The sequence below is a fragment of the Glycine soja genome, chromosome 8, assembly GCF_004193775.1.
Source record: "Glycine soja cultivar W05 chromosome 8, ASM419377v2, whole genome shotgun sequence".
NCBI classification, from domain to species: Eukaryota; Viridiplantae; Streptophyta; class Magnoliopsida; order Fabales; family Fabaceae; genus Glycine; species Glycine soja.
Window position 1 is genome coordinate 8,379,660 of NC_041009.1, and position 13,575 is coordinate 8,393,234.

At 31.5% G+C, this 13,575-nt stretch overlaps 1 protein-coding gene and 1 pseudogene across 3 annotated transcripts; both read left to right on the forward strand.

The window, feature by feature from the left end:
• The first annotated feature begins 2,797 nt into the window (after positions 1–2,797).
• Positions 2,798–7,678, forward strand: LOC114421646 (heat stress transcription factor A-5-like). 3 transcript variants are annotated; one of them, XR_003668559.1, is made up of 3 exons: positions 2,798–3,140; positions 6,106–7,420; positions 7,462–7,678. XR_003668559.1 is itself a non-coding variant. In XM_028387690.1 (2 exons), exons 1-2 carry the CDS (start codon positions 2,925–2,927, stop codon positions 7,321–7,323), a joined length of 1,434 nt encoding a protein of 477 aa, XP_028243491.1. In that variant the 5' UTR covers positions 2,798–2,924; the 3' UTR covers positions 7,324–7,678. The 3 variants fall into 3 exon arrangements, 2 of the variants coding, with proteins under 2 accessions (XP_028243491.1, XP_028243492.1); XM_028387690.1 differs by having other exon boundaries at positions 6,106–7,678; XM_028387691.1 differs by lacking the exon at positions 2,798–3,140 and adding an exon at positions 3,147–3,785 and having other exon boundaries at positions 6,106–7,678.
• A 1,149-nt stretch (positions 7,679–8,827) lies between these two features.
• Positions 8,828–9,504, forward strand: LOC114422579 (annotated as a pseudogene).
• The last annotated feature ends 4,071 nt before the right edge of the window (positions 9,505–13,575 follow it).

Here is a 13,575-nt window from a genome sequence, read left to right on the forward strand (position 1 = left end):
CAAATATAATAAAAACAAATTAAATTTAAAGACTTAAAACATAATTTTTGTGTCTCATGAAAATATTTTTTTTATTCTAAACAAATTGTTTAAAGATAATGAAAATATCATTTTTTTAAATCCTATAAATATACCAGATAACTATAATTATTTAAATTAAATCACTCTAGCATATATTTTTAATAAATCAAATTAATATATATAAATATTTTAATTTACTTTAAATTTAAAGATAATACGATAATATAAATATAGTAAAATTTTATAGAATTTTTAAACAATATTTTTCATTTATCTTTTTTTTTTCTTTTATCTCTCTAGTTGCATGGAGCATGAGCCAACTTCCTAGTTTATTGTATATTTTCGTGATAATGTTGTGGCATTTGTTAGACATTTTAAAATATTAAATCTTATTAATTATTTTAAAATCATATTTATATGAAAAATATGATTTTTTATTTAATCTTTCTAGAAAAATCTTAATGTATCCACTTCCAACTTTTACATTTAAAATCCCATTATATATTTTTTTTCTAATTAACCTTCTCTAACAATTGTTCAACACTTTCTTCCTAAACCTCTATTTCAGTTTCTCTCCCTCTTCGGTCTTCCCATTGAATTCCAGGATTTTACATACAAAAAATTTGATAGTTTTGTTGTCTTGACAAGTTTTCGGAGGATTTGTTAAATTCTAAAGGACTTATGCACTACGTTGATAAGTCTTTGAAGACCACGTGATGTCACTCATCTCATATTATCTATTTTGTGACTAACTCATGAATTTATGATAGATTGATGATCGGTGATTTTGGCCTACTACAATAACAATTTTAACTTTTAAGGAATAATCCCGACCACTTTAAGGTATATTAATATATTAATTATTTTTTTCTCCAATCTTAATTTAATTTGTTTGATGGTAATGAATCAGATCAACGATTTTGGGACTGTTGTTGTTGTTCCATTTTCAGTTTTTTATTTTGTTTATGACTAGTTGAGTTTGCAATCGGTTCTTGCTCGGTGATTTTAGAGGTTTTGGACATGATTTTAGAGTATGTTGTATTGTGTAAAACTTTGTTGCAATCTCGTGTGGTTAAATGGGTGTTAGGATGTGAAAATTTTATGTCTAAAATTTGGGTGTTTATAGGATTTTATAAAAAAAGGATTCGCAAAATATCCATCAGAATGAGACTTTATTAAGTCATCTGAAATTGACAAATAACAATAACATAATCTTTATGATTGGAAGTCTCGTATAAAAAGTTTATGTGAATAAAATATGTTATTTATTAATTAAACTAACACTAAAATGTGTGAGAAAGTATTAAATACTACATTAACAATAACTTTTAAGACTTGTAATTTTTTAATTATTATCTCTTTTTTGAGAGTGTGTGATTTGCAAATCATGCATCCTAAGTTTTTTAAGTAAAATAATAATTAAATAATAATTTTTTCAGTATCTTAAAACATGAATCATTAACTTTATATATATATATATATATATATATATATATATATATATATGTATATATATATATATAGATTATACAAATAAGACTTTTACAAATGATGTAAAAGATTTTACTCTGCAAATACACTTGTGCATTCAAATATCCATAATAGTTAATAACAACAACTTATTCAATATACTATATTATCTAGGGTCACTAGATTAAACCCACTTCTAAAAAAATCTTAAAACATCCAAATTTTATTAATACGTTATCTTGAACATACTTTCTTCTATAAATGTTAAAATTTATTTGAAAATTTGAAATCTTAGAAGGTCTCATACTTTAATTAATAAATATCTTTTATAATTTTTCATGAATAGTACAATCAAGTGTGTTAAAAAATATTTTCTTGAAACTCCTCTAAATTTAATGCTACAAAAATTACTTTTTCTTGCTTTCTCTTCAAACTTAGTGAGCATTTTTGCACTCTTAAATTATATTTGTCAAAATATTTGAATTGATTTTTAGTTTTTTTATTAACAGAAAAGTTTATTTAGTTGTTTGATAAAGAAGTTTTTTTAAATAATTTTTAACATTTTTTTAAACACTACTTAAAGTAATATTTTTTAAAATATTATTTATTTCTTCATATATTCTCTTTTTATTTATTTTTAATATATTTATCAAATTTATTATTTATCCTTTTTAAGCAAATCATTATTTTATTATTTTTAAGTTATTTTATATTTTTTAACTATTTCAAAAACTAATTTTATCACACACTTAATTTTAATAAATTAATTTTTTAACTTCCAACTAATTTATTAGTTTTCAGCTAATTTTATACAACATAATCCTAATCTCCCATGCTTAAATTTACCCATATATTCTTATAAGAAAAAAATCACCCGCATATTTTTTTCCCAGGTCATAGATCAATGTATAACTATGGTTGGTGTAAAAAAGTTTTATAACTGATGAAAATATCAAATATTTCTCCCGCTACATATTTTTATTTACCTGAACTCAACAAAACAAAACCTTACGTATGAGTTTAAATGTACTAATCGACTAGAGAGAGAGAGGAAAAAAAAAGATAAAAATAGAAATAAATAGACATTTTTATTCCCGGAGGACCATATGTCATGTAGGTTATTTCGTGAATGGTGATAATTTTGTTGTATTTTTTCCTGAGAACTAAAGTTTAAATTTTTATTTTTAGGAATAAATTTTTTAAACGTTCATATATTTAAAAATGAAAATAATTATTTATTTTAAAATATATATTCCATTTTTCAAGGTGGGTAGGAATCCCCAACAACCTGCAGCAGGCTGTTGAAGTCAAACAAAACCGCTTTTTCTCTCTCTAAAGTGCATAGCGTCAGCGTAGTTGCAAATTCCAGGTTTTCTTCTTTTACTCAATTCTCTCTCTCTCTGAGGTTCTGGAAAGATCAATTCCATTCCGAAATGGACGGTGCGCCACAATCCGCCGGTGGTCCGGCGCCGTTCCTTCTCAAGACCTACGAGATGGTGGACGATGCCTCCACCAACGACATCGTTTCTTGGAGCTCCACCAACAACAGCTTCGTCGTGTGGAACCCTCCCGAGTTCGCTCGCCTCCTTCTCCCGACCTATTTCAAGCACAACAACTTTTCCAGCTTCATCCGCCAGCTCAATACCTACGTAAGTTTTTCGATTCCTTTGTTTCGCCTTCGGATTCATGGCGCGCTTCCTTCGTTTTAATTGGATTCTAATTCGTTCTTCTGATTTATGTCTTCCGTTTAATTGTTTGCATGTATTGATTGTGCCTTTGCAATAAAATGTTGATCGCCGGATTTGACTAATTTTTTGTAATCGTTGTTGTTGGATATTGGCACTGAGCTGAATTGTAATGTTGCATGTGTATGATGAATGATGATGATGTGAGATGGAGAAAAATGTATAGGGAGATAGAGAGAGCTTCAATTTGAATCTCATAGAGTCTATTTGAAGATATATGTTACTTAGGGTTAAAGAGATCGACAAGGTTTAAAGATAGGTTTCTTTTTGGATTGTGAATTGGGGTAATTGGACTCGGACGTCATCGAGGAAGGTGATCAGAAAAATCGAATGCTGTGCCTTGGGGTATTCCTTGCTCAAGCGCCAGAAAATTATGACACTCAGCAGAAGGTAATAAGAATCTGGTAGTATAGGACTTGACCTGCATCAGAGAAGGTTTCTTAGTCTTCTGCAACTCCCTGATATATAGCACATACTTATGAATTTCCAAATCACCAAATGTGTTCAAAGGTTCTTAATCCTGGATTCTGCTATTCTATTATTGACAAGGTATGCATGATGAATAATTATTAGAATTAGAATATTAAGATACGATTCTTAAGTGTTTTATGAGTCTTACAATGTTAGCAATCATAGTAGGCTGCAAGCGATGGTTGTTGTACACTAATACTTGACCTATCTTAAAATAGTGGTTGGTATCTATAACAAACGTCAATATAGATCATTAGATCTCATAATAATTTTTCTTTCTCTATTTTTTGGATTCTTCTTATAAGTTTAATACCAGTCAACGGCTAATAGTAAAAAGTATAAAGCGGTTTCTAAAAACATATATATGCTTTTCCCTTGGTTCTCCAAAAGTGAATTTAATACCGCTTATGTTTCAGGTGTCACTAGCATGACAATTTGGCGGTTTTCTTATATTGTCGTTTCACAGAGTGGCACTTTTTAATGTTGTGTTTTGGAAACCGTTGGGAATTCCAGGAGCACTAGAGAATATTGTATTATAAATTACCAAACATGATGAAAAATTCATGCTAGAGCATTTTCGGTTGTTTTCATGAATAGGATTTGTTACTTTACCTTTAAACTTTCTTCCTCCACCATAATTGTTTTTCTTTATCCAGAAAAAGATGGCTGACAGAGGTGCATATCAGTTCATGTATGTCTATTAGCAGGTCTTAACAAAAAATAGATGCCTAATAATACTTCAATACTCTTCTTGGGCTGTGCTATTGAACTGTTGAGTGTTTATGCACTTGATGTTTTGCACTCAGTTCTTTATTTTCAGTCCTAAGCACATATTCCCTGGCACTTTATTTGATCAATTGGTGAAAATGCTCAATTTTATAATAGCATTTTCCTTAAGTTCTTGGTTGCAATAAGGACTATAATGTTCTTTTTGTGTTAATCTGATATTAAAAATGAACTGAATTTGGAAGTAAAGACATAATTACTAGCAAAGGGAAGGAAAAGAGCTCCAGTAGACACTTTGTATTCTCATAACCAGTTTGTATCTCATCTCAAACTGGTACCTTAACATTTTGACCGACCAACAACACTACTGATCTGGGGTTGTTACTCACTACTGCAACAATTCTTTCTTCTTTGGTTATAATTACAATAGACCAAAAAATGACTCCCCAAAAGGTAAGGCTGCCAATGTTAGATAACTAAAGCCAAACCTATTAGTTCCTTCGTGTAAGAAGGTTTGGATGGGTTTTTGTCACTATTCACTAACCCTAGGCCCCTCCAAAAGGCATATTCAATCACAAATTCCTTTGAAAAATCCTGTCTCCTTAATACTGGAGTTGTTATTATCACATCTTTCAACTTCATGAAAGCCATGTTTCTTGGTCAAATCAGTTAAAGGTTTGGCCATCTTGCCATTATCCTATTACAAATTTTGGTAATTTCTTGTTAAACCCAAGAACCCTTGAATCCCCTTTAGAATTCTTGAAATAGGCCATTCTAACACTCTTGATCATTTTTGTGTCTGTAGCCAACTAGGAACCCTTTTCCTTAAGATAATATGCCCAAGATACTCAACAAATTTTCTCATAAATTGACATTTATTTTTATTTGCAACTAAATTATTTTCTTTTAAATCACCCAATACTTCCCTCATGTACCTTATTTGAGCTCCCCAACCCTTGCTATAAACCAATATTGTCACCAAAGCTCATGCTACCACAGAGGTACTGATTACTTGTTCTTGAAAGCTGCTATTTTTGTGCTTGTAGTTGAATGCCTTAGTTTCTTTTATGGATATTTAGTCATAAAAGGATATTTGGGCTTTAATTTTCTGTCTTTGGAAATGTTGTTGGCTATGATTACTGTGTAAGCCCATTCAGGTTGCATTTTAACTTTAAGAGACCCATGCATATTCTATAGCTCTGTACTATTTATGGACAGAATTGAATTTCAACTTTGAGTGCAATCAAACTCTAGAAAGTGTGATGCTCTTGCTAGAGTTACTTCCTATTTCCTAGATCCCTATTTGTGTGAGGCTAATAGTACTTTTGTGTTACTGGTTTATTTTTTTATCCATGGGTTGCCTTGGAACTTTAGTCCTCAAAATTTCTCCATTTACTATAAACTCTGACCATAATTTCAGTTCTTTAATATTACTTTCCCACAACTCAAACACTGCCTACTTTTGCTTTCCAGAGGGTTTCTTTCTTGTAAAGAGTATATACTTGTAAGGATTTAATGGTAAATTTTAGAAAATTATAGATCTTATTGCTTGAAAGATAAATTATTCTTTGTGGGCGTTTATTTTTTTTCTTTAATACATATTTTCAAGCATTTAATAAAACCATTATTTGGTTTTATTTGTTTTTGTCTATTGATATTGCTCTGTTATCAGGGATTTAGAAAAATACATCCAGAGCGATGGGAATTTGCTAATGATGAGTTTCTGAAAGATCAGAAGCATCTTCTCAAGAATATACATCGCAGGAAACCTATCCACAGTCATAGTCATCCTCCAGGTTCTCTTGTAGATCCAGAAAGGGCAGCATTTGAGGAAGAAATAGACAAACTTTCCCGTGAGAAAAATTCTCTTGAATCCAATATTCGTAACTTCAAACAACATCAGTCAACAGCAAAGCCTAAGCTAGAAGATTTTCTGCAGCGATTAGATGGTGTTGACAAGAGGCAGAAACAATTGCTGAACTTCTTTGAGAAGGCTCTTCAGAATCCTACTTTCGTTGAACATCTTTCACGCAAAATTGAGTCCATGGATTTATCTGCATATAAGAAAAGGAGATTGCCTCAGGTTGATCACGTGCAACCAGTTGCCGAAAGTAGCTTGGTGGACAATCATAGCAATTTTAGAATGGAATTTGGAAATGTTTTCCGTCAAGATTTTTCGAATAAACTCAGACTGGAGTTGTCACCTGCTGTTTCAGATATGAACTTGGTATCACGTAGCACACAGAGTTCAAATGAAGATGGGGAAAGCTCACAGAAAAAGCTGTCTGAAGTAGAACCAAGAGGAGTGCAGACAAGAACAGCTCTTACATTTGCACCTGAAACATTAGAGCTTGCAGATACTGGGGCTTCTTTTACTTTTAAGATGGATTCATGTTTATCACGAAGAGCAACAACTGCTGAGAGCTCAAAACTGATCTCTTTGGAGCCAAGTAGTGAAGAAGGCGATAGTTTATCCTGCCAACTAAACTTAACTCTGGCATCTTGTCCATTGCAAGTGAACAGAAATTCATACTCAGCCAGATCACCCCAAATTGACTGTCAAGAAATTGGAAAATTGGCAGAATCAAGATTTTTTGCCAATGGTAAAGAATCTGATAGTGGTGTTTCCTCAAACCTAAATGTAGCTGCTGAGGCTACCAATTTAGCTTCATCACAGGAGGCTCCAAGTAACAACCAAGTTAACCCAGCTCCTCCAGACAGGGTGAATGATGTTTTCTGGGAACAGTTTCTTACTGAAAGGCCAGGCTGTTCTGACAATGAAGAGGCAATATCCAACTACAGAGCAAACCCATATGATGAACAAGACGAAGGACGGTCAACTCATGGAATCTCTAGAAACATTAAGAACATGGATCAACTCACACTTTGAGTTGGGCATGCTGTCTTGGAGAACAGTTGAACTATTTTTATATGAATTTTTCATGACTAATACACAATATGATCTGAAACTTCACAGTTGACAGTTGACACCAAATTGTGTCGCAAGGGCTTGAAACTATTCGGGCTTACTACCTGATTTATCTTGTGAAAAATCCGAAATGTTTACCAGCTTTGGGGACTGATGGATACAATGTTAATTAACTGTTGTAAATATTCAATTTCTGATTGTCTTTCAAACGTATTCCTGTAAACATAAAAGTCTTGATTATGGAATTTTTTTTCTTCATGTTTGCGTAGAGAGATGTGCAGTAAGTATTTGCTGAATAGACCAGCTTTACTTTCCACTACACAATGGAATTCCAATTAACACAGCATGGAAACTTTTGTTCAGAACGCACATTGACGTCTATATTTTCTCTTGCTACATACTGTATACAACGCACGAACTACAACGGTTTATTTTCGCTTGCAGGAATTGTATGTTGTCTTCAAATCATGTTAGTTTCATAACTTTTGCGGGTTGAATATTTTAAGAAGCCAAGTCTCCCCTGGCTAAAATTTCACCGATAGTCAGTGATTCACTCGTGATTTTAAAACTAATTCCATTTTACCTACTTATTTGAATTTTAGAAATTACCAAATACACTCTAAACTAGAAATGCGTCTATTTTATGAGTAACCCAACTTTTAGTTTTTGAAACTGTATTTGTTAGTCAGTTTAGTCTCTAATGTTACAATTTTTTTCATTTTAGTTATAGATTTTATAAAATGATAATGAAAAATGAAACGAAAAAGATCTGAAATGAATGATATTACAAGTTTGGAAACTAAAGTAAAGAATTTGTAAAATCAAAGACTAACGTGATTGATACATATAAGAGGGCATACTTATTTCTTGTTTGTCAAAATAATTTGTATGACGAGATTAGCAGAAAAAAATAATTGCAAAATTAGCAGTAGCAACTTCACAAGAAGAGTTTGAAGCAAGATTAAAACTAGTTATGGAAAGCAACATGTAGACCAAGAAGAAAATACGTCTAGTAATGGAAAAAGTACCTACAAGACAACAAATATGACTACTACAAAATAGAATTCGAATAATAACAGATAAGAATCTCGACAAAATAAATAAAGTAAAATATGATAGCACAGATGTGTTAAATAACACATAGTTCATAGGTGTATACAGTATTTTCTCTCTCTTCTCTTTCTTTATCTTTCTAGGTGTTAAATAGTACATATGTGTTCATTGATCATTTTTCATATTAAGTTCACTGCATGATATCTTTAATATTATTAACTAGTTGTCTAGTTGTAACTTTGTGCAATATTTTTTATAAATGGATTAAGAAATAAATTCCTTAATATTTATTTAATTTGAAATACACCTATCATAGTCTTAACATATTTAAATTTAAAGAAAAATATAATTTTATGTATTCACTTTTAAAAACATTTTTCATTTTTTTTTGTTCTACCTTTTTGCACGAACACGGGAGAGAGTTGTACACTGTCCAATTTATGACTATCCACCCATTAAGCCTCTCACATTCACTTCCACAACTTAACAACAAACTGAAAACAGCACAGAACAATGTCCCAACCCAGATTCATTGTCATGACTTTCCCATGTTTGGCACTTGTTCTTCTGCTTCACACCCTTCTCCCAATCTGCAATGGCCTATCAGTTGTGGACCTCATCAATTTGAGTGAAACTGAAGTGATGACCAAAAGGGTTTGCACCAAAGCATTGGAGAGTGTTTGGCAGAGCCAGAAATGGACTGAGAGAGCAATAGGAGAGTTCTGGAAGGTGTGCAGCACATAAAGTACATTAGCTATGAGACACTGAAGAGGGGCATGGTTCCATGTGATAGAGCAGGAGCTTCTTACTACAATTTTCATGCAAGACCAGCTAATCCTTATAATAGGGGCTGTGAGGTCATTACTGGATGTGCAAGAGGTGTTCAAGGCATCAAAACTTGACAGTTACTGTCCACTGAATGGATGAAGGAAGCTAGGAAAGCGTCTCAAGTGGCTGTATGTTATTCTTCTTAATTTCCTTTTTCCATCTAATCCTGTTTTGTTTCATTTATGAGCTTTCCTCTGTAGTTATGATCATTGTTGTTACACTTTTAAAATGCTTTTTATTTACTTTCTTTGTAACATATGGTATGACTAGCTTGATAATGAAAATGTCTAACTTTTTTTGTTTTTGAGAACATACAACTGCAACTCGACATATTCTTTGGGATTTTGATGCCTATTTGTTACGAAGTCTATTTAATATAGATTTTAGTTTAGTTATCAATTGCAGGGACTTCTTCAGTCCCACATTGGAAAGATAAAATTCTTGTGTGGGGTTTATAAAGTCTTGACTCTACTACTAATAAATGGTTTTTGTGGTGTGGTTGCCTCAAGCTTCTTTGGAAGTTGCAAATTTTAACTACTTCGAAAATCTTAGTAATTTTCTGAGGAATATTTTCCCAAAAGCTGTTTATTTTCTAATTCCTATTATATTTTCTGCAACAATTTTATCATATTCCAAGAAGTTGAAGGAAGTGGATCTCATAGCAAATAATATTACTGAAACTTTAGTCTTTATTTGAGCCGAATAATATTGTGTGATCTACCTAGCCAATCTCACCTAATAGGGTAAAGCTTTTGTATTCAACTGCTTGAGGCTTTGAAACAAATTGATTATATTTTGTTGGCTTTCTCTTTTGATTTTAGTCGGATTTCACAGCAAATGGTTCATACAGAACACCCAACCTGAGCATTCGTATCTTATTTATTATGTAATGCGTTAAAATTTTATTTAAAATGAGGCTCCTCACATTGAGTCCAATCCCCTTCTGCACCTTCATGGCTAGGTTGAGATTTTTTGGGGAAAAAAGCTGATTTTTCACATCTGGTATGGAGAAAATAGGAAATAAGATTAAAAAAAAATACATAATGCAAACCGAATGTTTAAAATCAATCTCATCTTGGTTTTACTTTTAAACGCATGGTTTTCAAAAGTGAGAGCTATTTTCAGCATGTTCTAGGAATTATTCACTTTTTATGAACTCTCTCTTCCTTACGTTATGTTTGGTTATTCTCTTGATAAGTTTATGGAATCTTAATCAAACTCACTAGGATCGGCATTGTGTAGGGGATTTGAATAGTTTGCATGAGGTTTAAATTATTTTATTTTTTTTGCGGAAAGCAAGATATTTTTATAGTTGGAGGTCATGAGACGTTGAGACTAATCTCCATGAAAGTAGAGAATCAGTTAATAGTTAATGAGCAACTTTTTTGCCCTACAAGTGCTACTCTATTTGTAAAAAAAATATGAAATCTTCATGGTCATGGGACTAACATCACAATAACAATGACAGAGTTGTATTTGTAAGAAGATATTTCGTGTGGTATTATGGTATTACAGTGGGGACTTGGTTAGGAATAATATCATAATATGAAAGTGAAATGTGCTGAACAAATGAACAATGAAGCATGTGTGACGACGACCACCCAGGTTGGCATATGCTAAAATATTTCACTGTGTGCTGCATTGCACTAATGGAAAATAGGTACTGCTACCCCTTCAACATTGCACAGGAAAAATAATTAAATTAATTGGCAAAAGATCGGATATAATAATTAACAAGAGATGGCTAGCACTAATTAGACCACATGGTTTCAGTTATGTTTCTCTTGGCAAAGCCTTCACATTGCAAAGTTAGTAAATAGCCATGTCATGTGCCAATGTCAAACTTAAAAAACTGAGGGCTGGAGATTTGTGAAGCTTGACAAAATGGCCTTTGATAGCAATATTGATATATTTCTTGAACAATAGATATGTCCAAGCATGCTATGCTATAGCCTATAGGTAATGGTAGGCCACTTCCAACAACAACTATCCAAGTGAGCATTTATGCTTTGGTGCCCCTAGGGGATCCACACTCCATACTCTACTCAAGAGCACTTGTGGGCCTCATCTTTTATAGTGTTAGTATAGAAAGAGTACCCAATTTACCTACCCTCCCCATCTCATTCTTTTTCAACAACAAAAAGAGAGGGGAAAGGAAATAAATTATTTTTCAACTCTTTACTCTTTTTTTGTCATTTTTATTTAATTAGATGAAGATTTTTATTTTATCATTTTTATTGGAAAATTTGATCACATCTGCATTAACTAGTTAGTTCCCTTTGCCTATCTGAATTTAGATTTTTATTTTATAATATAAGCCAGTGTTCCTCTGACAGATAATGAGGTCAGCAACTATTTTCTACACTGTAGCTTTTTCTTGTTATTATCCACAGCAGCAAGTGTTTCACTGTTTCGGCAGGCAAAGCAAAGGGGGGTCTATCAGGCTTTTGGAATGAAAGCTTTTTGGGCCTAAGATGACAGACAAAATATGATGATATTTAAGGAGGGATGGCAACAAAGCGATTTAAGAATTGGGTATAATGCATAAAATTCAATTAACAAATCTTAAAACTATGAGACTTAGGAACTAAATTTTATTTTTTTAGTATAATATGTAATTTTAATGTTATTATTAATTATTGCTATAGTTTAATTTAGAATTATTTTTCTGTTAAACAATAGTCACCATATGAAATTCTTAATGTTATTATATAAGCAATATATGTATTTATAAAATAATCAAGTATTTTTATTTAATTGAATATGTCAATTAGTGTATTATGATTTTCTACTTACATTACTTTTGTAAAACTTAATTCTAAAAATAATGTTAAGTCGAGAAGCCCAATTTGAAAAAATTCACCTTTATTGGGCCATAAACCTCTAAAAAGCCTAGAGCCTAAACCTTTGTGATTTTTCTGCATCTGAAACAATTTGAAATTTCAAAATTTCTCTTTTCTTTACGAGGTCATCAAAGCACAAAGCTAACAAATTCCCTAGAAGAGGGTGCATAAAACTCCAACCTGTTTCCTCTGTTTTTTCCCTTGCAATTATTACTCTTTTTTATTGGTAGAAATTGAATTATTGAAGTATAAATGTGAAATAAAGTCCCACATCCAATAAAAATAAAAAAATTTAACATCATATAAGTAAAAATAACTAAATCTTAAAGTTTTTAAATTGCTATTCTCTTTCATGTAAAGATAAAACACATAAATCTAACTCTTAAAGTCTCTTGATTACTATTTTTCATCTTTCATGATATAAGTGATGATTTAGCCTCTAGATTTCATGGTGATTATAGAAGTGTAAGTTTATTTTAACTTGTCTAAGAAGGCTAAAAAGATTTTGTAACTTCTTTATAAAACTCAAGTCACACGAGTAAATCGTTTACAAATTTGTAACCTCTTTCATATAGTTTTGATACTTACTTGGTGATGTTATAATACCCTAATAAGCTCTACTTTCTTCCTGTTGTAATAAAAAAAATTGTTATTCAAAATTGATTCCAGGTTAAGAAAAAAAAATCATTTACATGATAAATTTCATTAAACTAACGTCTCTTGCATTTAGTAAAAAAATTGATTTTCTTATATAGAGTTCCAAGTTCAAATGTTGTGAACCGAAAAAATAAACATGGGAAAACTTTCTCACCTTAAATGTTTCGTGCTTGGGTAAGATTAATTGAATCTTAAGTAGTTTTTGCTAATTGAAAGTTAAATCCTTAAAAAAATTATGAGTTTAAGATTTGAAACTATTATAATCCAACCAAACCTAGCACGAGATGAGATGAGTTAGTACTTGACATTCTTGTCCGTAAAATGATATTGAACGTAAACGGTCAAGTTTCATATGCCTAAAATGAATATAAATTTTGTATTACATCATCTATATTCATTCTATTGTTGCTTACGCTCCTGGTCATATGATATGATTCAAACAACTTGCTTAGTGCTTCTCCATAGTGATTGAGTGTCATGCGTTAGATTTCCTTAACTAAATGCATCATTTGAATCCAGCTGAATGATGATTCTATGAAAACCACTATTTCAAACAATAATTAGAGAGAACCAAATGGCAGATACTCCACATTTCATGTTTTTGTCTTGACATAAAATAATGCCATAACAACATCATTTTCGCATAAATTTATTATTTATTAATAGTATACAAAGATGTATGTGAGGTCACACCTTCGGCAGTAGAGAATTGAGATCGTAATTTAAAGATTTGTCGAACACGTTTAACACACCTACCACCCGCAACCCACCAACTTTGGACTTGTTTAGTAATGGGATTGATAACCTGCTTTATTTTTGTTGGAAAATATCA